The sequence below is a fragment of the Erpetoichthys calabaricus genome, chromosome 14 (assembly GCF_900747795.2).
Source record: "Erpetoichthys calabaricus chromosome 14, fErpCal1.3, whole genome shotgun sequence".
Taxonomy (NCBI): domain Eukaryota; kingdom Metazoa; phylum Chordata; class Cladistia; order Polypteriformes; family Polypteridae; genus Erpetoichthys; species Erpetoichthys calabaricus.
The window spans coordinates 73,729,642-73,754,488 of record NC_041407.2 but is presented as its reverse complement, the minus strand read 5'-3'; the positions used below and the strand labels follow the sequence as shown (position 1 = coordinate 73,754,488).

The following is a 24,847-nucleotide window of genomic DNA, read 5'->3' as shown; positions in this document are numbered from 1 at the left end:
CCGCCACTAGCAACAACAGATAGCCCGCCTCTTCTTTTTCTCAGGTGCCTGAGTTTTCTCAACGCTCCAAAGATGCGCTACTAAGGAATCGACACTTCAGTAAGGAGGACGCTGATTGGTGGATTTGCCTCGTGACCTGGCAACCGAGCAGAGGCTTAACGACGCCTTCGTCTTTTGGTTGGCAACGAGGGAAGGTACATCGCAAAAATAAAAAGAACACATCAAGTATTTTGAAATACCTTCAAAAAGGATTTATTACTTAAAATTGGATATACAACCTGAACAGAATGTCGATGCGGACGCTACCATTGCTTTTTATTAATCTTGGTGGGGAAATGCTTTATATCCTTGACCAGCGTCTGAGAGCGCAAAACATTCCAGGCGATAAAGCTAAGAAAGGTAAAAGATGTCATGTGATATGTGGGTGTGTGACTTTTGCCAAAAGGCTACACAAGCCAGTGGCAGTTTAGCAGGCGGCTCGACTCATTAGACGTGTTTGCTTGGCCACTCGCTGTGCGGAAGGAAGCGGTTCGCGTTCTATGTGATCAGGAAGTGCGTTGTAAATCAGGAAAGAGTAACTGACGTTTTAGTGAGTGAAAGTAACGTCTGGAGAAAAAGAGAGCCACGTGGTACGAGGAACAGACAGAGAGGCTGCAGCAACGTCTGTTGTGACCAGTTCATCGAAAAAAAATTGTTTCTGGATTATAATGTGCATTTATGATTGGTATTTTCATAATCCTCTTTATTCGGTTCTGCATGTCAGGGAGAATAATGGACGTACCACTGTTACCATTCAAAGATGGAATGGCAACCAGACTGTATAAGAGTTGTCTATTAAGTGTCCACATCTGGGATTATCCGGTGGCAAGAAAAAGTATGTGAAACATTTGGAATTACGTTCACATGTATTCATAAATATGTCTTAAAGTATGGTCTGATCTTCATCTAAGTTACAAAAATGAATGGTATGGTTTAACTGATAACACACAAGTTATTGTATTGTTCTTGTGCATATTGAATACATCTTTCAAACATTCACAATTGTAGGCTGGAAAAAGTAGATGAACCCTTAGGCTGATGACTTCAACAAAAGCTGATTGGAGTCGGGAGTTGGCAAACCTGGAGTCCAATCAATTAAAATGAGATTGTAGGTTTGATTTAGAGATGCTTTTACCTATGATAAAACACTGAAACATTACAAGTTTGGTATTCACAAGAAGCATCTGCTGAGGTGAAAAATGCCTTCCAAAAAAGATATCTCAGAAGATCTGAGATGAAGAGTTGTTGATTTGCATAAATCTGGAAACAGTTACAAAGTAATTTCAAAGAGGGTAAAGACAATAGAGGCACCAGGGGGTGCAGAAGTGTGGACCATACTAATAGACACCATCAGAGGGGGTACACCCGAATAATGTTTGTATTTTGGGCTGAAATCACCAAGGGACACACCCCCCTCCCTGCTCAATACAATGGTGTCCACATGCTGCATTGTTTAAAGCATGATTAATTCTCAGTTAAGAACCTCTACTCATCAAGTCACCTAGGTTCTTGTGGGGTCATAATCCTGCCTTTGGCGACACCAACCGCAGTGATGCCACTGGTTTAGATATTTGTTAGATATCAGACAAACTGTGTGTAAATAGATGATTTAGTACTGTAACTACTCACTCTAGAAGAGGGAACACAGCCAAAATGACTTGATAGGCACAATGCAGAATTCTCAGTGAGATAAAACAGAACTCTAGAGTAATAGCTAAAGGCTTGAAAGAATCACTGGAACAGGTTAACATTTTTGTTGATGGGTCTACTATGCATAAAACATTGAATGGGCATGGTGTCTATGGCAGGACACCAAGGAGGAAACCACTGAAGTTTGCAAAGAGTATTGTCCTACTTCACAATGCTATTGTAAAAGTGTTTTGTGGACTGATAAAACTAAGTTTAAACTCTTCAGCAGTATGTATGGTATTAAAGGAATATCGCTTACCATAATGATAACATCACCTCTACTGTGAAGTACAGTGGAGGGAGAATTATGATTTGGGGCTGCTTTGCTATCTTGGTGCCTGAACAGCTTGCCAACTGAGGAGAAAATGAATTCAGAAGTTTATCAAGGTATAGGGTAATGTCAGTGTGGCTATCTACCAGTTGAAGCTCAGTAGAAGCTGGTTCATGCTGCAGGACAACAAGTCAAAACATCAAAGTAAATCTACTACAGAATAGCTTCATAAAAGGAAAATCCATCTTTTGGAGTGGCCCAGTCAGAGCCGAGACCTTAACCCAATGTTGTGAAGTAATTCTGTAATGAAGAATGATCCAAAATTTGTCCAGAATGTTGTGCGAGTTTGATCTGCAGCTACTGGAAGCACTTGTTTGACGTTATTGCTGCCAAAGGAGTTTTGACCAATTATTAAATCCAAGGGTTCACTTACTTTTTCGACAGCACACTGTGTATGTCTTAATGGGTGTTTTCAATAAAAAAATATAGTTGTGTTTGTGTTAGTAAGGTGAGCATATTATGTTTGTCTCTAATTGTGACTTTAATGAAGATCAGCTCATATTTTATGACCAATTATAGCTGTAAATCAAGTAATTCCAAAGCATTCACATACTTTTTCTAGCCACTGTATAATAAAAAAGAAAAGCCCAACTGAAGTGCTGAAACCAGATTTGAACAGGGAAATTCATCCTGAGTAAGCATTCATTTTAAGTGCCGTTCACAAGTTTATAAAGAGCAGAATTGCAGCATAAATAATTTGAAATCACAACAGCTGTACATTATGCAATAAACCCAAATAACATTTCATACCCCACCTTAATCCACTTTAGGATCAAAGGGATTGGAGCTTATTTGGTTGCTTATCTTGTTGCAAGACAGGAACCAACACACTGCCAAAAGAGGCAGCGTTCACTCGTGCGCACACCCTCAGGTACACAAAGCCAGATTGTAAAAATTAATAACATAAACCCAACTAAAAATCTTTGGGATATGGAAGAAAAACCCACAGAGACACACGGATATTTTACAAACTCCATATGGAATTCAAACTTGAGATATTGACTCTTATCACACAGCGGTTCTGACCTGTGTGCCACCATACCCCCCATATAACCTAATTACTTTGACTGAGTCAGATTTGGATCATATGTGTAAATAAAAAGCCGTGTTTGGCAAAATTCTTTTAAATTAAGTGTGCTTTACCTACTACTGTATGGTTAATTCTATGATTTGGCTTAAAGGGTCGTAATAAAGCCCATGGCAGGGAATCTGCAGTACACACCAAATTTCTTTTACAAATTTTTGTTAAGAATGAACCAGAGGAGAATTTAATTAGCACTGTAAGTTGGTGGACTCAGTTGGCACAGTTGGGGTGAGATAACTTCCATTGCAGGCCAGCTTTGTTACTGATTTTTTTTTCACATTCAAGGCATCAGTTAAGCAACAGTCTCATGATGATTAAGCAAACAATCCAGAAGAAGGTTGATTTTGGGAAATCAAATATGAGTACAGTTGAATAAAAATGATTGATTTTCATTCTGATAATAATTTTCTAATTTAGTTTGCTTTGTAAAGCGTCTAATGGGTGCTATAACATGACTTATTTACATAACACATATAACCCTCCCAAACCTACTTAATTCTCTTCAGGGTTGCAGCATACCCTAGCAGCTATAGGTGCATGGTTAGAACCAAAGATGTTAAATTTTTGTTTTACTGTTTATTCTGATACATATACATGCATTTGTAACATCCGTATGTACTTTACTGTTGCTTTGGTATTATACCTGCAAATCTTTATAAGAACTCTGAGCCTATAATCAGTAAAAAAAAAACAAAACACTATATGAATTGTGTAAAACATTTGAATGATGGATTAACAACATATGCATATTTGGTACAGTTTAAATAATATACATCCTTTATGTAAACTAGTTGTATAATAGATCATTCCATAAAGCACATTCCACAAATTTTACAGTACCCAGAAGTCACTATGTTCAACTACACAAAGGTTTTGGAACAGTAGAGCTAATGAAGGGAAATATGATACGAGCAAGTCCTGGCGCATACATCACATGTAAGATTTTGTGGTGCAAAACATACTGTAAACTGTTTTGGGTGTACAGATTGGCAAGTCTCTTAGTTATTAAATAAGAAATAAAAGGTGTGATGGTGCTCAAAGTCGATACTTTGTAGCATTCATTAGATTTCTTATGAATGTTTTTGTAGAGCATTTAGTCATGGACAAATGGAAGTGTACATGAAAAAGTACAGTAGATGCTGGCACTAGTAACTTAGCATCAATATGCCAAGTGTGCCATGTGACTAACAGTTACATGTATTTGATAGATAGATAGATAGATAGATAGATAGATAGATAGATAGATAGATAGATAGATAGATAGATAGATAGATAGATAGATAGATAGATACTTTATTAATCCCAGGGGGAAATTCACATACTCCAGCAGCAAAAAATATTAAATTAAAGAGTAATAAAAAATGCAGGTAAAAAACAGACAATAACTTGAATAATGTTCAACGTTTACCCCCTCTGGTGGAATTGAAGAGTCGCATAGTTTGGGGGAGGAATGATCTTCTCAGTCTGTCAGTGGAGCAGGACAGTGACAGCAGTCTGTCGCTGAAACTGCTCCTCTGTCTGGAGATGACACTGTTTAATGGATGTAGTGGATTCTCCATAATTGGTTTTGAGTGGTATAACTCAAAAGACCTGGAAATTGTAAATTTGCATTTATGTATTGTAGTTGAAAAAGTGTATAATGAAATGATGTATTACCAAAAGCGTTCAGCAATTACATGGCCTGATTATAAGAAATGCACATTAAATATCAAGCTCTTCTAAACTGTTTAATAGGTGTGTGTGTACAATGAGTAACGGGGGTTTGTGAAGAATTGAAATTTTAGTATAATACTGCGGCTAAATACATCCTACAGTATTTGGCAGGATATGCTCTTAAGATTTTCCTTGTACCTTCAATACATTAACAGATATTTGTAGAATTTTGATTCAATCTATTTATGCCTATGTCCAATTGTACTAATTGTACTATTGTCCCAAAAAACAAAGTGGAATTCATTATAATTCAGACACTGAAACAGCAAAAATAGATGCGACCTTCAAAATGGCCCACAGAAAATATGCCAGATACTTATCTGGCTTGCCCAAAAATACTTCTCACCCTAGGAGAGCCTGAAATTGTGAGGCTTCTGGCTTGTCTAGGCCTCAAAATAGAAAACAGCCTTTAAAAGTTCATAATGCAAAAGACAGTCTCAGATATCTCAAAATATGTCTCACAAGAGGGATTGCTGTAATGGCAAATGCTCTAAAGCTGAATTTTTCTAAAGTTTTTACATGTGAGGATGTGGATATCTTCCCAGCAGCATCAGGGACTACTGAAGAAGTAGTGATTGATTTGGAAATTGTAGTGGGAGAAGTGCTACTTTGATTAAATAGGCTGAAATCTGAAAAATTACCAGGACCAGATAACATTTATCCTCAAGTGCTTAAGGAGGTTAGTGAATGAATCTATAAAGCTTTGACACAATTTTTGATAGTCACTGCACATTTCTAAGGACCAGAAGATAGCAAATGTTATTCTGTTTTATAAAAAGAGTGATCGGGTTGATCCAAGTAACTCCTGGCCAGTAAGCCTAATGTACATCACAGGTAAATTAATTGAAGGAATTATTAAGGATAGATAAGATCTGACATGACAGTACTGATTCTTGGAGATGACATTGAAATCTACAACCACTTTTACCTAAATATTAGTATTTATCTTAAATGTTTCATTTGTAAATGCTTCATGTAGCTGATTGGACAGAAGGAGACAGAAAAAGAGGTACAGTAATGACTTTAGGAACAACCTGTGCTGTATATGCAGAAGATGTGAGTAGACTGCTCTAGCAGAAAAATTAAAATAAGCTAACAGTACACTCTGTCACAAAAGTGGTGCTTTCAAGACTGTGATCCAATTTGCATGAACACCAGCATAAGAAAGATTAGGTTTGAAGGTCCATTATACTCACAATCAGCACTAGAGTGTAACACTCATTGGTGATACTGAGACAGAGATGGGTCATTGTGAACTTAGGCAGTGTGTACTGTCAATACAGCACACTAATAAAGCCTTGACAGTGGGAATGAACAGATTTGATTTAGAATGAATCTTTGGTATTTGTGACTCTGGATGGTCAGCAAGTGCAGTTTACTCTGACACAAATTTGATATATGCACAGCAAAACAGCCTGTGTTAAATTAACCACATAAACCATTTATAACACCATGTCCATTTATACATTTTAAGGGTTTATTTAATGCGCTAAGAGTTCATTTAACACTGGCAATTTTACTGTGTAAATGTGACAACTACTTGATGGCTAAAAGATGACTCTTGTATCTGTTGGAAAGGCAGTTAGTGGCTCAGGAGAACAATTATTGAAGGATCCATAATAGCAATATAATAACTATGTTTTTCATTATAAATGGGGCTGTGGTGCCCTCCACAGATCACTGGGCAACACCTTGGGCCCTGGACTGACAACTCACAGTGTTTTACAATTTCTTCCATTGATTGATCATCTTTGTAACCTGTGCCATAGCTGGTGTTGAACTTGTGCAGCCTCTCAACTACAGTCTGGTCATGTTTAGTGATGAACTCTGTTTAACCATATGGTTGATGGCCACCAAATTCACACAGGGAGACAGTGTGGACAATGGTGCAGTTGCAACATTACACCTTGAATGGCGGTTGTCATGCTGTGGGGTGCTATGACCATTTGATTCAGTGGTAATACATCAAGGAGATCTTATCACTTATTGTACAGCATTTTGTATGGTGTCACTTTTCAATAGAACATTTCCCAAACACACGTCCTCCATGTTCTGGTAATATCTATGTGACCCAACAGACTGTGTTTTCAAACCCTTCTTTGACAGAACATGTGTGGGAAGTTCTAAGAGGCAACTATAGTCTGCTCCAAATCCTCCATGGACCATTGACTCCTTGGTGAAACAGCTGAACAATGCTTGGTTGGGTGTGTCACAGGAACTTACCTGATACCTGTGTAACTCCATACCATATTGCATAGCTACTTGTATTTCTACATATTAAACAACCTGGTCACTTGTTGTGTATGCAGGTTTTCACTCAAATTGGACCAATGCCTCTGGGTGGAGCAATTTTATTTTGTCACAGAGTGTCGTTTAGTAAAATTAATTTCTTTGAACTAATTTTCCATCAGTTACACTGTTATTTATTCTACATGAAAAACACAGCACTTTTTAACCTGGGATGGAATGATTTGTAGTTTAATGGAACCGTTCTTTCTCATGTATGATTTGTTAGATTGCTTTATGTTGAAGTTTTTGTAAGCTCTGACAGCCAGTATTTGCAGGTACCAATTTCCAATGACTTTATCAATCTAAAATATTTTGATGCACTATTTATTATAGTATGTATGTTTAAGTCTCAAGATTCCTAAAAGTAGACAAGTATATCAAGTTCATAATAATGTTAAAATATTTATTTATTGAAGGATCAGTTATATAGACATTTATTTTGCATTTTTGTCACAGCTTACATGAATATTCTAGACGATTGTGTAGCTCATTTTTCAGACCTAAGATATCTGAATATCTAATTTTCTAGATTACTATAATTAAATCAATACTGAGCTTCATGTTATGCTTTTCTCAGTTATGAATGACATCATTACAACAATGTTCAATAAGAAGTTTATGGAAGAGCTCTTCAAACCTCAGGAACTTTACTCCAAAAAGGCCTTGAGAACTGTATTTGATCGACTTGCCCATGCCTCTATAATGAGGCTTAATCAAGCCAGCATGGATAAGGTAAAAGCACTGAAGTAGTCCTTGTATTCTTCATGAATGATTTAAATGTGAGTTAAAATGAGGGCTGCGCCTTTTAGATGGCTGCATTTTTGTGACAATGTTTATTTAAAAAACCTGCAATGAAGTTTGTATTATCGTTCCTAATTCAGTTGACACTTTCTTTTTTGGTAGATAATATCAATTGTTTACAATCAGTGTTTTGAAGGTTCAATCAAAATTAATTTGCTTAGTCTTTATTTAGCAATTTGGAAATTAACACCCAATTATTTATATCCTTTATCTGTGTACATTCTTGAGCCTGCTGTGTTCTTTAGAAGATGTTCAGAGTGTAAGGCTGAAGCCAACTTATATGGGAGACCGATCCACTGATTGTACTTGAATGCACTTGATCCCACTCACTCTCTAACCCATGCCAGGTTAGAGTTGCTAATTAATGTAATTGTATATTTTTGCAATGTGTAAGGAAACAACCACAGTAACTAGAATAAAGCCTACATTGACACTGAGTGTGCTGATGTGTGCCTCAGTAACCCATTTATACACAGAAACCTTGTTTCTAAAATGTCACGTAAACCCTTTTTTCCTGTAAGGGAAGACTGATTAACACACTTAGATTTCTTTGCGAGCAACCCAGTTATATATATGACCATGTAAACCCTTAATCAGGTTACAGTTAAGGATTCTGTAGTTTGTGCATGTCCTTTGCACTCTGTTTGCTTGTATATTTGTTAGCTTCACACATCCTTTCTGCAGTCACAGGTAGAAGCGTCCACAAGATAAATTTACTGAGGCAGATACTGAGGCGATTACATTGTTCCTTCTCCTGGTTGAAATAATCTGTCTCAGTCTTTCAAAAATCACTAAATTTATGTTGATGAGCTGAGCGTATAGTTCAAAACTCAGTAGCACAATCTCAGGACACAGTGTTATGTAGTCTTAATTACTTTTTAAAATAATGAGTAACCTGACATAATACTCATTTTAGTGAAGTAAAAATACCTCTGTTATTATTATCCCAGCAGCATTGGGTGTAAGGGAAGAAGCACATATAACAGCACTGCCAAGCAGAAGAGAGGGTGCTATGCGCAATCCGGAAACAGAAGCATAATAATAGTGCCAGTGTAGTTTTAATCCAGCTATTTGCTGTAGACATGTTGAAACAGTGTGATTGGATGATGCAGTGGCCAGTGTTCAAAATATGAATCATCGGTGGTTAAGGGATATAAAAAGGAGTTAGATATTATTTGCTTCAAAGCACATGAAGGACTAAACCTATTTATAAAACACAAGAAAATTATCACAGGCTTCATGCTTGTCTTCGGATGATGACGTTTAACTTTTTTTTGTGCAGTTTAATGGTATCTTAGCATTTTGCCAAAGGAGTGTACTTGCACATGTAAACAGAGGTTTTTAAGAAACCAGGTTTTCAGTTTATCCCGGTTTTATGTGTGCATGTAAATGCACTGATTGAGAGAAAGGACAGACTTCCTACCACTAGTGATAGGGCCCACAATCAAGGCAACAGCGTCTCTATATTTCATCTTGTTTTTCTTAACTATCATTTGCATGGGATAGAAACTTTTAATCTTTATTTACAGCTATATGATCTGATGACAATGGCATTTAAGTATCAAGTGCTCCTCTGCCCTCGTCCAAAAGACATTTTATTGGTCTCATTTAATCACATGGATGCAATTAAAGAGTTTATAAGAGATTCTCCAAGCATACTTAATCAAGTGGATGAAACATTCCGCCAGCTGATCGAGGTAGGAATATTTTAGTCTGCTCCTGTCATTTCTTTGTGTAATTTATTAATATTACAAACCTAACTTTTATAAAATAAAAACTACTTGTACTTGAGAAGCATGTCTTCCTTGGATAACCATTAGATTGAGTTTAGGCACATGAAATTTTGTTCTGTTTTATTCACATTGAACATCACTTGCTTATCAGTTTTAGTTTGACAGATTTTCTTGTTATTTATTTTTGTTTTTATTGCATACAGATCTATAGCTGTTTGCCAGCGGGAGAGTTTCAGCTCATTAGACAAACTTTGCTCATCTTTTTTCAGGATATGCACATAAGAGTAAGTTGCTGTTTGTTACACAGCATGAACAATTACTTTATTAAAATCTTGTATTTCACTAATAAGCAGGTATTTCTGAGAATGCTTCCTGACACTCCTTTTCCATTTTTATGACCATGTAATTAAAGCTAATTGTGCATAAGTATTCTTCAGAAATTGAATGTTTTTCCTAAAAATCCTGAAATTGTAGTTATAAAATTTGTAATATAGTCATGTCAGTCAGTCAGTCATTCATTATGCAACCCGCTATACCCTAACACAGGGTCACAGGGGTCTGCTGGAGCCAATCCCAGCCAACACAGGTTGTAATATAGGAAGGAAGAAAAGTTTTGTGCCATTTGCCACATATTCTTTCTTATAAAAGTTTCACTGTTTTAAAATATATATTATTCGATACAAATGCTTTATCTTTTCTTAGGTATCAATATTTCTTAAGGATAAAGTACAGAATTCAAATGGACGCTTTGTCTTGCCAACTTCAGGTCCAGTTCCATGTGGTACAGAGATCCCAGGGCTTATCAGGTAAGAGCAGAGTGCTTAGAGCATGCTTAGGAAAATGTTCTGTTTGATACTGTGCTGTAAAAGAATAATTTTAATACTGGCAAAAAACACATCTTTATTTACAGGAGGTCATTGGGTTCCTTTATGAAATGTTAAAAGTTTAATATGTGCTGTATTATCTCACTAATTGATGATATGTTGAAATAGACTCCAATGACCACAGCACCCAGAAAAAAAAAGTAAAAAGATAAAAACACCGACAAATGAAATTAAACCATTTTGAACTCTTTGACATGCCTAGTTATTTTTAGTCATGGCGCAGTGCTAGTGTTACAACAAGCAAATCCCCAAACAATAATTTCACACTGCCTCCAATTTCATAAACAATACACAGCAGACAATATCCCTATGGTATCACAAAGTCTCATAATTCTCTTCCTTAAAGTGGCTCCTAATTGTAGTTTTTAGAGACAAAAGTGATGAATACTACCATGAGGCCATGTTGCCTGTATCTGAAGAAAGTAAGTTTTCTTTTGCATTCTGTTACTTTTTGTTGAGGTAGGTTCAATGCAAGTGGAGAGTTTTAAAGGCAACATTCAGTTTATTCATATTATCTATCCATCTATTCCCTACCCTTATTATCTAGTTCAAATTCACAAAGTGTTTGTTATTTCATAACTTACTCCGCACTCTAAGTGTTTTAGAATTTAAGTATATGACAATACACTTTATTTGTATAAGTCTCAATTTCTGAAAAAGAAAAAAATGTTTATTTTATAACAGACTTTTACATTCCTTTCCTTTAGCATTTTTATTGTCACTCAATCCATGGATTCAATTTCTTAGCCAGTAAGATCCACTTTAGATCACTGGCAGCCAGTACTAAACTCTGCGGTACTGGAACATAGTGGGAATCTTTCCAGGTTGGACTACCAGCTCATCAGTATTAAGCACAGCTTTGCCATATGAGGGTAGTTTAGAGATGCCAGTCACCTCCATGTTTGTGTAGAAGGAAATGGTTGAAGCCCACACAAATATGCGGAGAAATCTAAACCCTACACAGCATGTACCCTACCCGGGGACTGTCCATTGAACCACTGCCTGATCATGGTGCCTGTTGTTTTTTAAAACTAAGTCAATTACCTATCCATTTTCAGAACCCACATTTTCCATTCCAGGGCTTCAGGGAGGTACAGCATCTGTCATATGCCATGAACCAACCCTAGGTGGGATGTCCAATACACCCCAGTAAACATATATGCACGCACATTAGTATGGAACTAATGTGCAAGAGGAATGGCATACCTGAAGAAAGTCCTTGAGAATGTGAGGACAACATGCAAACTTCACTTATTTATTAGTATAAGGTTTGAATCTAGGGCTATGTCCTGTGTCACTTTCCACGTTGGTGTTTTCACATTCTTTGTGAAAGTATCTCCATCAACACTAAAACAACCAAAAATGCATATGACATTGATGTTTACCTACACTGGGCAGGCATGCATGCATGCATCAACGGAAAAATCCCAAAAAGTGGATGGTAATGCAATCGTCCACAGGATTTACTGTAATCTGAAAATTGTATTTAGCTGCAAATTATTTGCCATTGGTTCATGTATGCAGCATTAAAACTGTACTAAATGCAATTTAGGTGCATACAGGTATTCCTCTTTGTCCCCTATGCTGGAATATGATATTATTCTATGATGGGCAATGAATCAGGGAAAGATGTTGTAATAAGCAGGATCCAATCAACTCAGTCTCAGACTAAGTCTGAGTCAGAATATTTAAAAGTCTACATTTTCACCCATCCACATTAAAAATCTAAGCCTGTGTTTTTAGAAGTATGCGAATCTGGAATGCTTTTTCAAAAGTCCTCCTTTTTTGGGGATAAAAACACCAGGGTAGTGTGGATGAAATGCGAAAATGGAGACTAATGTCTGTGTTTTTAAATGGAAACATATTAGTGTGGGCACAGCCTAGGAGACAAGAGTTGTGAAACAGCAGTGGTCATCTTGCCAAACCTTAAATAACTCACAATGAATCAAACTCACAATAAATTAATTTTCATGATTGTCAACCCAATAATGTGTTTTTTATGTGACAATGCTTTGATGTGTTTATCATTGTAAAAGCAGTCAAATGTGTTTTAAGCCATGATAACTAAATGAGACTGTGGTCTGTTAAAACGGCATAATGGTTGTAGTACAGAGTACTGAAAGTACAGAGCAAAGTACATAAAAGTTGGATTTTGTTTGTGTTTTGTGTAGTAAGGGTTGGAAGGAGTGATATTTCAAGCTTAGCTAATTATCCTATTATTTTTCTTTTACTATTTTTATTATATTTCTGGAAAATGTTGTGCCTCACAACACTGCTTTGATGTCCGAAAGCACGGGGAAAAGTAAGAGGAAATATTTACTGAGGCTGAAGGTCTGGACATTGAAGGAAGAGAGTATGTGAATTAAATTTGCCGAAAGACTGGTATCAAGAGCAAATGAGTGAGTGTAAGAACCTAAGAAATCAGAGTGTGAAAATGAGCTGATGGAGGCAGGAAAGAAACAGAAATGTGTTCAGGATCGCAAAGCAGATGGCAATAAAAATGCTAAAGAGAACATCATGATGAATAGTAATGGGATTAGGGAAGAACTGTGTGGAGAAGTTGCTGTATAAGGTGGACAGTTAGAATAATGATGGTTATTGTATGTAATCGGAATAACTGGGCTGTAAATTTTCTAAATAGGAGGTTGCAAAAGTGATGAAGATAGGTAAAGTAGTAGTGTTGAAGGCATTAGAAGGTTCTGGAGTTGAATATTTGAAACACCTATGCAACATGATTGTGTGTCAAGAGAGGATTCCTGAAGACTGGGAAAAAGAGTGCTAATTCCAGTATACAAAGGAAAGGGTGCTTAATTGGTTTATGGATCATATTGTGCAATCATTCTTTAGGAGCAGGTAGTGTAGGTGACTGAGGAAGTGCTAGAGAAAAGAATCTGGGGTCAAGTGCCAAAGTATGCCCAGGACCATGGAGAGTGAAAAAGGGTGCGTGGTATAGGGTGTGTGGTAGGCACCCCTGCAGCATATCTTCCGGGGGAGCAAGGATGGGAGGCCCAGTATCTCCCCCTGGACGCTAGATGGCAGCCTCCCTAGGTTGCAGCGGTGCCTCGGACTCCCCCAGGGCTTCATGGGGGTTGGAGTTCTGTGCATCCCTGTTGGGTTCCGCAGGTGCTGCAGCAGGAGCTGCTGGACTCTTCTGGGCACTAGTTTCACCACACCCGGGTGCCCAATAAAAGGGGCCAGCAACTACCACTCAACGGCCAGAGTCGGGTGGAGGAGGACAAAGTTGCCTGGGAGGAGTGGTGGTGCAGAGAGAGAGCGCTGTTTGATATTGCTGTATTGGTGCTTTGGGACTGTGTTGTGGCCGGGGGACACGGGGAAGATGTGCCCTCCAGCTGAAGAATATGTATTTATTTCATACATGTGCCAGTCAGTGTCGGGTTGGGCACATATATAGCGCCTTTTTAAAGGTGTTAAAATGAACAGACTTAACACACTTAAAAAGGTTTGGGGCAGCCATCCGTATAATATTCCTGGCTGCAAAAGGGTTTTGAATATCACAGAGATGTTCACAATACTGAGTCCAAAACAGAACTGCTGAAGGTTTGCAAAGATGGCGGCTTTAAGGGATCAGACCAGAAGTGATGTTCTTCCGACGTCAGTCTGTGCACCAGAAGTGACATTCTTCTGGGCAGCGGAACTGGAAGTGACGTCATCAGCTCTGAATCAGACAGGTTTACCCGAGGCTGGTCTGTAGAGATAACAGGAGAAGGTTTAGTGCACCCCAGCACCCCCTGGCCTGGCGTGGAATTAACTTTGCTTGGTCCATACAATGTTCTCCTACTTGCATGTGTGTGACAAGGGTAACTGGCTAACCTGGGTTAGAGGTTAATCTGGTGATGATGATGATCATCATTTTTTAGATGTTTGTTGAAAAAAGTATTTGTATCTTAAAAAAGTTAATCAGCTTTTGACATTATTAATCATGAGTGCCTTCCTTTCAGCAGAAAACAAGCAAGTCTTATTTTTTGTGATTAACTGACATATTTACAAAATATGGCCAAAAGTATGTTGACACTCCTCTGAATAGTTGTGTGTTTCAGCCTCGCCCATTGTTAACAGATGCAGAAAATCATGCACATAGCCATGCAATCTCCACTGACAAACATTGGCAGTAGAATGAGTCATGCTAAAGAGCTCAGTAACTTTAAACCATGCACTGTCATAGGATGACACTTTCATCACAAGTCAGTACATTAAATTTCTGGTCAGCTAGATCTAAACCTGTCAACTATAAGTGATATTATTGTGAAGTAGAAGCATTAATGAGCAAGAACAGCTCAGTGACAAAATAGTAGACCACATAAACTCACAGATTAGGGTCATGGAGTGCTGAAGCACATACTGCATAAAAATTGTCTTTGTTGCCTCACTCACAACAGAGTTCCAAACTACCTTTGAAAGCAACATCAGCACAAGAACTATGCAACAAAAACATCATGAAATGGGTATCCATGGCCATGCTGATTCACACAATTCTAAGATCACTATGCGTAATGCCAAGTTGGCTGGAGTAGTGTAATGCCTGCTGCTATTGGATTTTGGAATAGTTGAAACATGTTCCCTGTAGTGACAAATCATGCTTTACTATCTGGCAGTCTGATCAACATGTCTGGGTTTAGCAGATGCCAGGAGAATGCTAGCCTTCAGACTGCATAATACCTACCAAAAATTTTGGTGGAGGAAGGATATTGGTCTGGGGCTGTTTTTCAGGGTTTGGGATAGGCCCTTTGTTTCCAGTGAAGGTTACTGTTAATGCTACGGCATATAAACGTATTTTAGACTATGGAGCGCTTCCAACCTCATAGCAACAGTTTTGGGAAGGGCCTTGTCTGTTTCAGCATGACTGGTCCCCGTGCACATAGCCAGGTCTATACAGATATAATCTGATGAGTTTGTTGTGAAGGAACTCAAGCAGCCTGCATAGGGCTTCAAACCTATTGAACATCTTTGGGATAAATTGAAACACAAATTGAAAGCCAGGTCTTCTCTTCCAATATTAGTACCTGACCTCATAAATATTCTTTTGGCTGAATAGGCACAAATTCCCACAGACAAACTCAAACATCTTGTGGAAAGCCTTCCTAGAAGAGTGGGAGCTGTTATAGTCGCAAAGAGGAACATCTCCATATTGATCCCCATGCTTTTGAACAGGATGTCCAACAAGTTCATATTAGGTGTGATGGCCAAGCGTCCACACACATTTTGTTGTACATTTTTCTTAAACAGTGTTTCATACATTTATGGAAAAGGTATTTTTAAAAGGTATTTGTTTTATTATATAAAACCCAAATCATTGTGTAGCCTATTTAAAATTTTTATTAACATACATAGTCCAAAGTACTATAGACTCCATTTTCCACACAGCTCAAAGACATTTAGTTGAGTTAGGTGGTAATTTGCCTAGTGCAATTGCGTATGTGTGAGTGAGCCCTATCATACACTGGCAGCCCATCCAGGAGCTTATTAATGCTTGAATAGTCTGCAGCTTTTTTTTAGCCTTAAAATTGGACAGAGCACATTTAGAAAGTTAATGAAATAAGAAGTTCAAAAATGTTTTTTGATTTCCTAAATATTAAAAAAGAAGAACTTGCATCATTTTTTAATCAGTTACAAAGCAATACTTCTTAGACTTGGTTAAGACTGCTTTAAAAAATCCTGCATTTAAAACTATTACAGTGGTGTGAAAAACTATTTGCCCCCTTCCTGATTTCTTATTCTTTTGCATGTTTGTCACACAAAATGTTTCTGATCATCAAACACATTTAACCATTAGTCAAATATAACACAAGTAAACACAAAATGCAGTTTGTAAATGGTGGTTTTTATTATTTAGGGAGAAAAAAAAAATCCAAACCTACATGGCCCTGTGTGAAAAAGTAATTGCCCCCTGAACCTAATAACTGATTGGGCCATCCTTAGCAGCAATAACTGCAATCAAGCGTTTGCGATAACTTGCAATGAGTCTTTTACAGCGCTCTGGAGGAATTTTGGCCCACTCATCTTTGCAAAATTGTTGTAATTCAGCTTTATTTGAGGGTTTTCTAGCATGAACCGCCTTTTTAAGGTCATGCCATAGCATCTCAATTGGATTCAGGTCAGGACTTTGACTAGGCCACTCCAAAGTCTTCATTTTGTTTTTCTTCAGCCATTCAGAGGTGGATTTGCTGGTGTGTTTTGGGTCATTGTCCTGTTGCAGCACCCAAGATCGCTTCAGCTTGAGTTGACGAACAGATGGCCGGACATTCTCCTTCAGGATTTTTTGGTAGACAGTAGAATTCATGGTTCCATCTATCACAGCAAGTCTTCCAGGTCCTGAAGCAGCAAAACAACCCCAGACCATCACACTACCACCACCATATTTTACTGTTGGTATGATGTTCTTTTTCTGAAATGCTGTGTTCCTTTTACGCCAGATGTAACGGGACATTTGCCTTCCAAAAAGTTCAACTTTTGTCTCATCAGTCCACAAGGTATTTTCCCAAAAGTCTTGGCAATCATTGAGATGTTTCTTAGCAAAATTGAGACGAGCCCTAATGTTCTTTTTGCTTAACAGTGGTTTGCGTCTTGGACATCTGCCATGCAGGCTGTTTTTGCCCAGTCTCTTTCTTATGGTGGAGTCGTGAACACTGACCTTAATTGAGGCAAGTGAGGCCTGCAGTTCTTTAGACGTTGTCCTGGGGTCTTTTGTGACCTCTCGGATGAGTCGTCTCTGCGCTCTTGGGGTAATTTTGGTTGGCCGGCCACTCCTGGGAAGGTTCACCACTGTTCCATGTTTTTGCCATTTGTGGATAATGGCTCTCACTGTGGTTCGCTGGAATCCCAAAGCTTTAGAAATGGCTTTATAACCTTTACCAGACTGATAGATCTCAATTACTTCTGTTCTCATTTGTTCCTGAATTTCTTTGGATCTTGGCATGATGTCTAGCTTTTGAGGTGCTTTTGGTCTACTTCTCTGTGTCAGGCAGCTCCTATTTAAGTGATTTCTTGATTGAAACAGGTGTGGCAGTAATCAGGCCTGGGGGTGGCTACGGAAATTGAACTCAGGTGTGATACACCACAGTTAGGTTATTTTTTAACAAAAGACCCCAGGACAACGTCTAAAGAACTGCAGGCCTCACTTGCCTCAATTAAGGTCAGTGTTCACGACTCACCATAAGAAAGAGACTGGGCAAAAACGGCCTGCATGGCAGATTTCCAAGACACAATCCACTGTTAAGCAAAAAGAACATTAGGGCTCATCTCAATTTTGCTAAGAAACATCTCAATGATTGCCAAGACTTTTGGGAAAATACCTTGTGGACTAATGAGACAAAAGTTGAACTTTTTGGAAGGCAAATGTCCCGTTACATCTGGCGTAAAAGGAACACAGCATTTCAGAAAAAGAACATCATACCAACAGTAAAATATGGTGGTGGTAGTGTGATGGTCTGGGGTTGTTTTGCTGCTTCAGGACCTGGAAGGCTTGCTGTGATAGATGGAACCATGAATTCTACTGTCTACCAAAAAATCCTGAAGGAGAATGTCCGGCCATCTGTTCATCAACTCAAGCTGAAGCGATCTTGGGTGCTGCAACAGGACAATGACCCAAAACACACTAGCAAATCCACCTCTGAATGGCTGAAGAAAAACAAAATGAAGACTTTGGAGTGGCCTAGTCAAAGTCCTGACCTGAATCCAATTGAGATGCTATGGCATGACCTTAAAAAGGCGGTTCATGCTAGAAAACCCTCAAATAAAGCTGAATTACAACAATTTTGCAAAGATGAGTGGGCCAAAATTCCTCCAGAGCGCTGTAATAGACTCATTGCAAGTTATCGCAAACGCTTGATTGCAGTTATTGCTGCTAAGGGTGGCCCAACCAGTTATTAGGTTCAGGGGGCAATTACTTTTTCACACAGGGCCATGTAGGTTTGGATTTTTTTTCTCCCTAAATAATAAAAACCATCATTTAAAAACTGCATTTTGTGTTTACTTGTGTTATATTTGACCAATGGTTAAATGTGTTTGATGATCAGAAACATTTTGTGTGACAAACATGCAAAAGAATAAGAAATCAGGAAGGGGGCAAATAGTTTTTCACACCACTGTAACTTCCTCAGCTAAACAAACCAGTATTGTGGTTTTCCATTGTTTGCATAATAAAAATTGCAAGATCTCCTGTATGTTTGGGGAAAATATACATTAAATCATATTTTTGAAATGTTAACATAAAGCTTTAAAATGTCTTTATCGTCAAATTTTTAGGAAGAATTTATCAACTCTTTAAATGGTCCAAAGCACAAAATCATGTTTACATAAAAATGGCTAGAAGAGAAAAAATTAAAATTTTGGATTGGCCTAGTCAATATCCAGACCACAGAGATGCTACACCAGGATGTAAAATAAGCAGTTCATGCTGAATACTTGGAAATATTTCTGAATTAAAGTAGCTGTCCAAGGAAGGGTGGGTTGAAATTTATCCACTGCAATATGAAAGACTGATATTGAATTATAGGAGATTTTTTGTTGTAGTCATTGAAGCTAACAGTGTCATAACCAGTCGTTATTTGCTTGCTTGTTGTAGCTGAAGACCTGCAAACACTCAGTGTCAACAATTTTCAATAAAAAAGGAAATCAACCAGCAGTCAAATAATGGAAAACACTTTTTCTATTGAGGGATCACAGGGATCCTGAGACTACCCGTTTAGACAGTGACAAAATGTGCAATGTAACCCTAGATGGGGTGCCATTTAATTGTAGGGTGCACTCACACACACACTCTCCCAACACTACTCGTGCTAGGTCAATTTATAGATGTCAATTCAACCTAGCCATCATGTCTGTAGCATATGGGAGGAAACTAAATTATCCATATCCAGTAGTTGGGCCTGGATTTGAACGCAGGCACAGGGTGTACATCAACAAGATGCAAGTCAAGAAGTACAGGCTCTGTTTAGAACCCCCTGTGGTTTTAGGCTTTTAATCATTTTCATAGTCAGTGAGTCATTCTTCCTTAAAATTGATTTCATTTTTTATTAACTGGCCTTTTTATGCTCATATTTTTATTCAGAAAAGCACAACACATTAATACAGAGTTTAAAGAGTTTTCTGTTTCTTACAAGGTTTTAATTACTGTACTTAAAAATTCTTTTGTGATTTTCTTCTTTTTATTGACAATTAAAGTGAGGAGCAGATAGAGTTGCAGAATAACACTGAATTCTAAAGGGGAGAAGCTATCTTAAGTGTGCTCATTAGTAACCAGAAAATAAAGACATATACTGTAAGTTAGCAACATGTTAAATAGAAAGATAAAGAAAATAAATTCACCCAGTGTAGCACACAAATGCACATTCCTGTAAAAGCAGAACTTTGGGACTGACACCAAAATAGTAGAAACAGAAGCATAATACTTAAATATGGTAGTAGTCCAGTTTAAAGCAGGAGTTTGTTAGAATAAAAAAGAAACTGGAGACAGAGTTCCCAGGGTTGAATGTAAGAACTGCTTCATTACACCTTACAGTTAGTTTGTCAGTGAATAAGCATTACAAAGGAAAACGTGCAAGACAGCTTCAAATTTACTAATAAGAATACATGTTGATGGTTTTATTGAACCTTTGTTTTTTATTTACAGTAAATGAGTAATGTGGTGTAAATTCTTACTTTCAAGTTGACATTGAATTGCCTGTGTTTGCTACTTAAATGGAGTTCTTATGTTGATACAGAAAAACATTGATCTGGACCATGAAAACCTGAAAATCATACAGTCAAAACGAAATCTGTGCTATTATTGTTTATTGAATTATTTTTGTATCCAATTAGCCTTCTGCCTAGAAAATGTAAATATTCCAAAAATGTCAACATTTGATATGGTCTGATGAAATAATTTTTTCAACTGTTTTTAATAATTAGAATTTTTAACTGCAATGGAGAGGAATTGAAAAGAACAGAGTTTCCAAGTGGTGGACACTACACTAGCTCCCTTCGAGAAGGATCTTTTGATTTATATGGAGACAGAGTAATAAAACTAGGAACAAACATGTAAGTATTTATTTTATGTTTCCTATACAGTACTTGTTATTTTGTAATGCTTTTTTCTTTTTCAGTTATTTGTCTTTTAACCTAGAATCTATGTTTCATTTCACTGGTATGACAACACTTTGTCTGTTCCTTTTTTGGCTTACCTTTGTACAGGTACAGTGTCAGTCGTCCAGTTGAAACACACATGTCAGGGACATCTAAGAATTCTGCTTCACACACTAAGGTAAAAAAAAAAAAAAAAAAAAAAAAAATATATATATATATATATATATATAATATCTTTTAGGGGATATTAACTTAAAATTTTTCTTTGTTTTATTTAAAATGTTTTATTGCTTTTAATATTAAAGATGTAATTTCTGAATATAACTTTGTCCTTCTGACAATGTGAAATACTTGTTATTTGCAAATAATTAGGAAAATGCATCACCTAACCCGCTGGCAAAAGAAGAATTAAACCTATTGGCTCGTCTGCTTGGAGGTCTCGACATAAAGAAACCTGTTGATGTTGACCCTGGATTCAGAGTAAATCTTTTTGCTACAGATGAAGAAGAGCAGTGAGTCATTTAACCATACTGAAAAAATAACTCTTAGATTCTTTGTAATGTTAGGAACTGTTAGTTATTAAACACCATTGTACATTTGCATTTGCAAAGATTAGGTACATTTTCTACCTTTTGTTCTATATCATCATGTTTGACAGTGCATAGACTTAATTATACAAAGGCAAAGAATTTGAACAAATAATAAGTTGGAGCAAATTTATTTAAACAAAGTAGTGTTGTACAAATCTGACATTATATCTTAAGTAACTAACAAAATTATACACCTACCATAGATATCTGCCATAAAACACAATTGCACAGGTTGAACGCAAGAAGGCATTCTTAAGGTGTAATGTTTTAGTACTTACAAATTTACTGCATTTAAAAAGTCTGATGATGAGAAGGCTATGCCAGCTATTTTGAAAGCTTTAAGAATCATGCGTTGTACACTTGGCCTGTGATGAACTGGTGTCCTAAAGTTCCTAAGATACAATATATTAATTCAACAAGGCAAACAATGTTTGATGATTTCAACCTCTGTAGGAATTTAGTGGACCATCTGCACTTAAATTATTGAGACACCTTTCCTCCCTTTCTCTCGTCTGTCTGTAAGACCTCACATTATTGGAAAGACATTTGAAGCAACGTTTCAAAATGAAGTGGGGAGGTCATTCTAAAACATCTGACCTGATTGCAAAAGAGGACTGGTTTTAGGGAAAATGCAAAACCATTTTAAAAGTAGTAAACATCCCTTGAAATTTAGTGCAATCTGTTGTACAGATGTGTAAAAAAATACCAAAGTATCATCACATTGTTCTCTAAACACAGAGACATGACAGCAAGAGCAATAATTGAGGATGCTACTGCAAAATAGGTTATGACTCTGAATAAGTTACTTACTATAGGTGATTTCCATGTTTAACAGTCTTGCATTCTGACCTGACTAAAGTGGAACTTGACATGGAATGCAAAGTGATATGTGTGGTGCAAATGAAAAACTGTACACCAGCCAGGTAGCACCATGTTTATTGCAAATTATGGCAGTGGTGGTTTTATGTTGTAGGGATTCTTTATTAGATTTATGCAAGCATTAATTTGGGGCAGTGCAGATAAATTCTGTCTAGTAGTCTGGTCCCCTCCTGTGGAATAAAGAAACAAGGGAAAGACTTTGTGCTTCAACAAGACAGTGAACTAATGCATACCGTTGGAGCAACTTTACAGTGACTTCAAATTAACTATATAGACACAAGTGAGTCATAACCTTAATGCTATTGAAAATACATCAGAAAACCATAAATTGCTGGCCTTTAAACTTCTCCAGGTACCTTAACACAACTAAAGCAGTTTTATGAATAGTGGTGGGTTTCATAAAAAAATGTGTCAAGTTAATAAAAACACATTCATAAAGACAGCTGGCTGTTACGGCTTACTCGCATGGTTCAGCAAGGCACTGACCTAGGAACATGCATACCTAAATGATAATGACAAAAAAGAGTTTTTTACACTTTTATACTTTTGCTATTCTCTTTATCTACAAAGAAGAACACTTCCCTGAAAAATAAAATATCCCAGTGTTAACAAATGAAAATCACAGGCTATGAAAACGTCCCGAGGCTAAATATGCTTTCAAGGCACTACAACACTCCAGCTTTAAGATATTCCCCACCAGAATCAGATTCCAATGCTTACCTGCTCCTTGGAGCCCAGAAAGAAAGCTCTCATCAAGTGGAAGTGAAGGAACACTAACATTTTTTTTTGTTTGTTTTTCACTTTGCAGTGGAAAGTGTAATTGGATTCAAGTGTAGACATTTGTCTACAGATACTCACTTTTGGTAGTTTCTCCAGACACTCAATCTCAAAATATGAAGAAGACATAATTATTAAAAAATGTAAATAATCTGAGGTTACAGATGTTTGAATAATTCATAAAAAATGTTCAATTTAAAAATCAAGTAGATTCAGTCCATTCTCAAATTCTGTTTCTTTGCTTACTCATTAGCACATTTATACTTTGACAAGTTAGGAGAAACACAGTAGTTCTGTGAATGCTTCTGGGTGTTTGTGAGCCATAATGGAAATTGAATGTTTACACTGCCAACTGAGATTGATGAATTGGTATTATAAGTAGGAATATTTTGGTCCAGATCAGGACTGTTTAACTACAGTACTAATCCAGATCCCTTTTTGTGCTAACAAGCATATTCTTTTAAGTCCATATCTAAGGAAACATAGTATTTGGTTTTGTGAGAACATAGATTCTTTATTACATTTTTTTCTTTTTTTCAGAGAAGCAGCAGTTCTCAGGCCCCCAGAACTTTCATATCAAGTTGTCAATATTCAGGCTACACAGGTAAGCATTTTTTTTAAAAACACACTAAAGCACTGACTGTTTCTGATGATATTAGGATTTCTCTTATATTTTTTCCAATGCCTGTTTCATTTTTATTGTTAGGACCAACAAACAAATGATATGCTGGCTCGTATAATGGGAGAATTTAAGGAAGAAGGTCAGGCCAGCCAGAGTATGCTTAGCAAAGGTGATGACTTGCTGGCCATGATGGATGGACTTGAATGATGAGAATATTAAGTCTTTGAATGGAGGACTTGGCCTTTGACGATTAAAACATCAATGAGTGAAGTGATTAGCCACAGATTGTGTCACTGGAGCCTGTTGAAAAGAACCATACAGAAGCTTCACAAATTATACATGTCAATTTGTGTGAGAGTGTGCTTTTGTGTGAAAGTTTTGGATAGATTGCTTAAATTGCTGCTCTTTTGTATATTCTGTATATTTAAAGCACATATTTAAAGACACAGTAATGTACTGAACATTGCCATGACACAAGTTTTAAAATGGGCTCAGATATTTCGTCGTGTATATACTGTACCTTATGTGTATTAATAACAGAGAACATGCCTTTGGTAATGGAGCTCACCAAAGTGTTGTCCCTCTTTATTTATTTGTTTCTTTTTATGTAAATGCACTGATATACTGTAACTGATGTAAACTATGTTTGAAAACTGTACAGTCAGCAGAACATTAAATTTACTTGATCTAATATTTAAGTTATTAATCCTTTACGGTAGCATTAGTTAAAAAGGATCTTTTTTTTCCACAGGCAATAGCAAGAGACACGTGTAGTTGAGCCATTTGTAGTGAAGACCTGTGTGCATTGCATATCCCACAACCCCTCTCAGTTATTGTATTCAGTTGGTTTCAACTTTTTCTTTAATATTGCTCTTCCCAATTACAAGCTCAGAGCCTTCTACAGATTTACAAATACAATTAAATAAATAGAAAACAACAATAAAAATGCAGTGAAACACAAAGTTAAAACATTTCTCAAACCTTCTTGATCCAATTCTGTGGGAAGCCAGAGCTTGTCCTTACAACATCTGGAGAATGACAGGAAACAGCCCTGGACTGGATGAAAGTGCATTGCAGGGCACATTCAGGCACACATTCAATCTCATGTGAAGCCTACATTAACAGACACTAGTTAACCAAACGTGTGTCTTTGGGGATGAGGACGTAGACCAAACATGGGAAGAACCAGCTAACTTCACATAGACAACAATTTGATATGAGGTTCCAGTGCACAAGCTGAATGTCTGAGGTAACATTTACTGCTATGCCACCATATTGCCTTATTCCACAAAAACACACTGCAAAACTGTAAAAAGAGACGTATGCATATTGTGAT

At 37.1% G+C, this 24,847-nt stretch overlaps 1 protein-coding gene across 2 annotated transcripts; it reads left to right on the top strand.

Annotated features, from left to right (window-relative positions):
- The first annotated feature begins 138 nt into the window (after positions 1–138).
- Positions 139–24,202, top strand: oscp1b (organic solute carrier partner 1b). Of its 2 annotated transcripts, XM_051919096.1 has the most exons (11): positions 139–399; positions 5,836–5,865; positions 7,723–7,877; positions 9,476–9,643; positions 9,883–9,963; positions 10,382–10,485; positions 20,470–20,598; positions 20,752–20,821; positions 21,016–21,155; positions 23,430–23,493; positions 23,596–24,202. In XM_051919096.1, exons 1-11 carry the CDS (start codon positions 288–290, stop codon positions 23,716–23,718), a joined length of 1,176 nt encoding a protein of 391 aa, XP_051775056.1. In that variant the 5' UTR covers positions 139–287; the 3' UTR covers positions 23,719–24,202. The 2 variants fall into 2 exon arrangements, with proteins under 2 accessions (XP_051775056.1, XP_028675070.1); XM_028819237.2 differs by lacking the exon at positions 5,836–5,865 and having other exon boundaries at positions 140–399.
- The last annotated feature ends 645 nt before the right edge of the window (positions 24,203–24,847 follow it).

Bases quoted from the DNA above. Each gene is read 5' to 3' on its own strand.
- oscp1b (XM_051919096.1), top strand. From the start codon at position 288: ATGTCGATGCGGACGCTACCATTGCTTTTTATTAATCTTGGTGGGGAA. The intron at 10,486-20,469 runs GTAAGAGCAGAG...TTTAATAATTAG, and splicing joins GAGATCCCAGGGCTTATCAG to AATTTTTAACTGCAATGGAG. The intron at 20,599-20,751 runs GTAAGTATTTAT...ACCTTTGTACAG, and splicing joins ATAAAACTAGGAACAAACAT to GTACAGTGTCAGTCGTCCAG.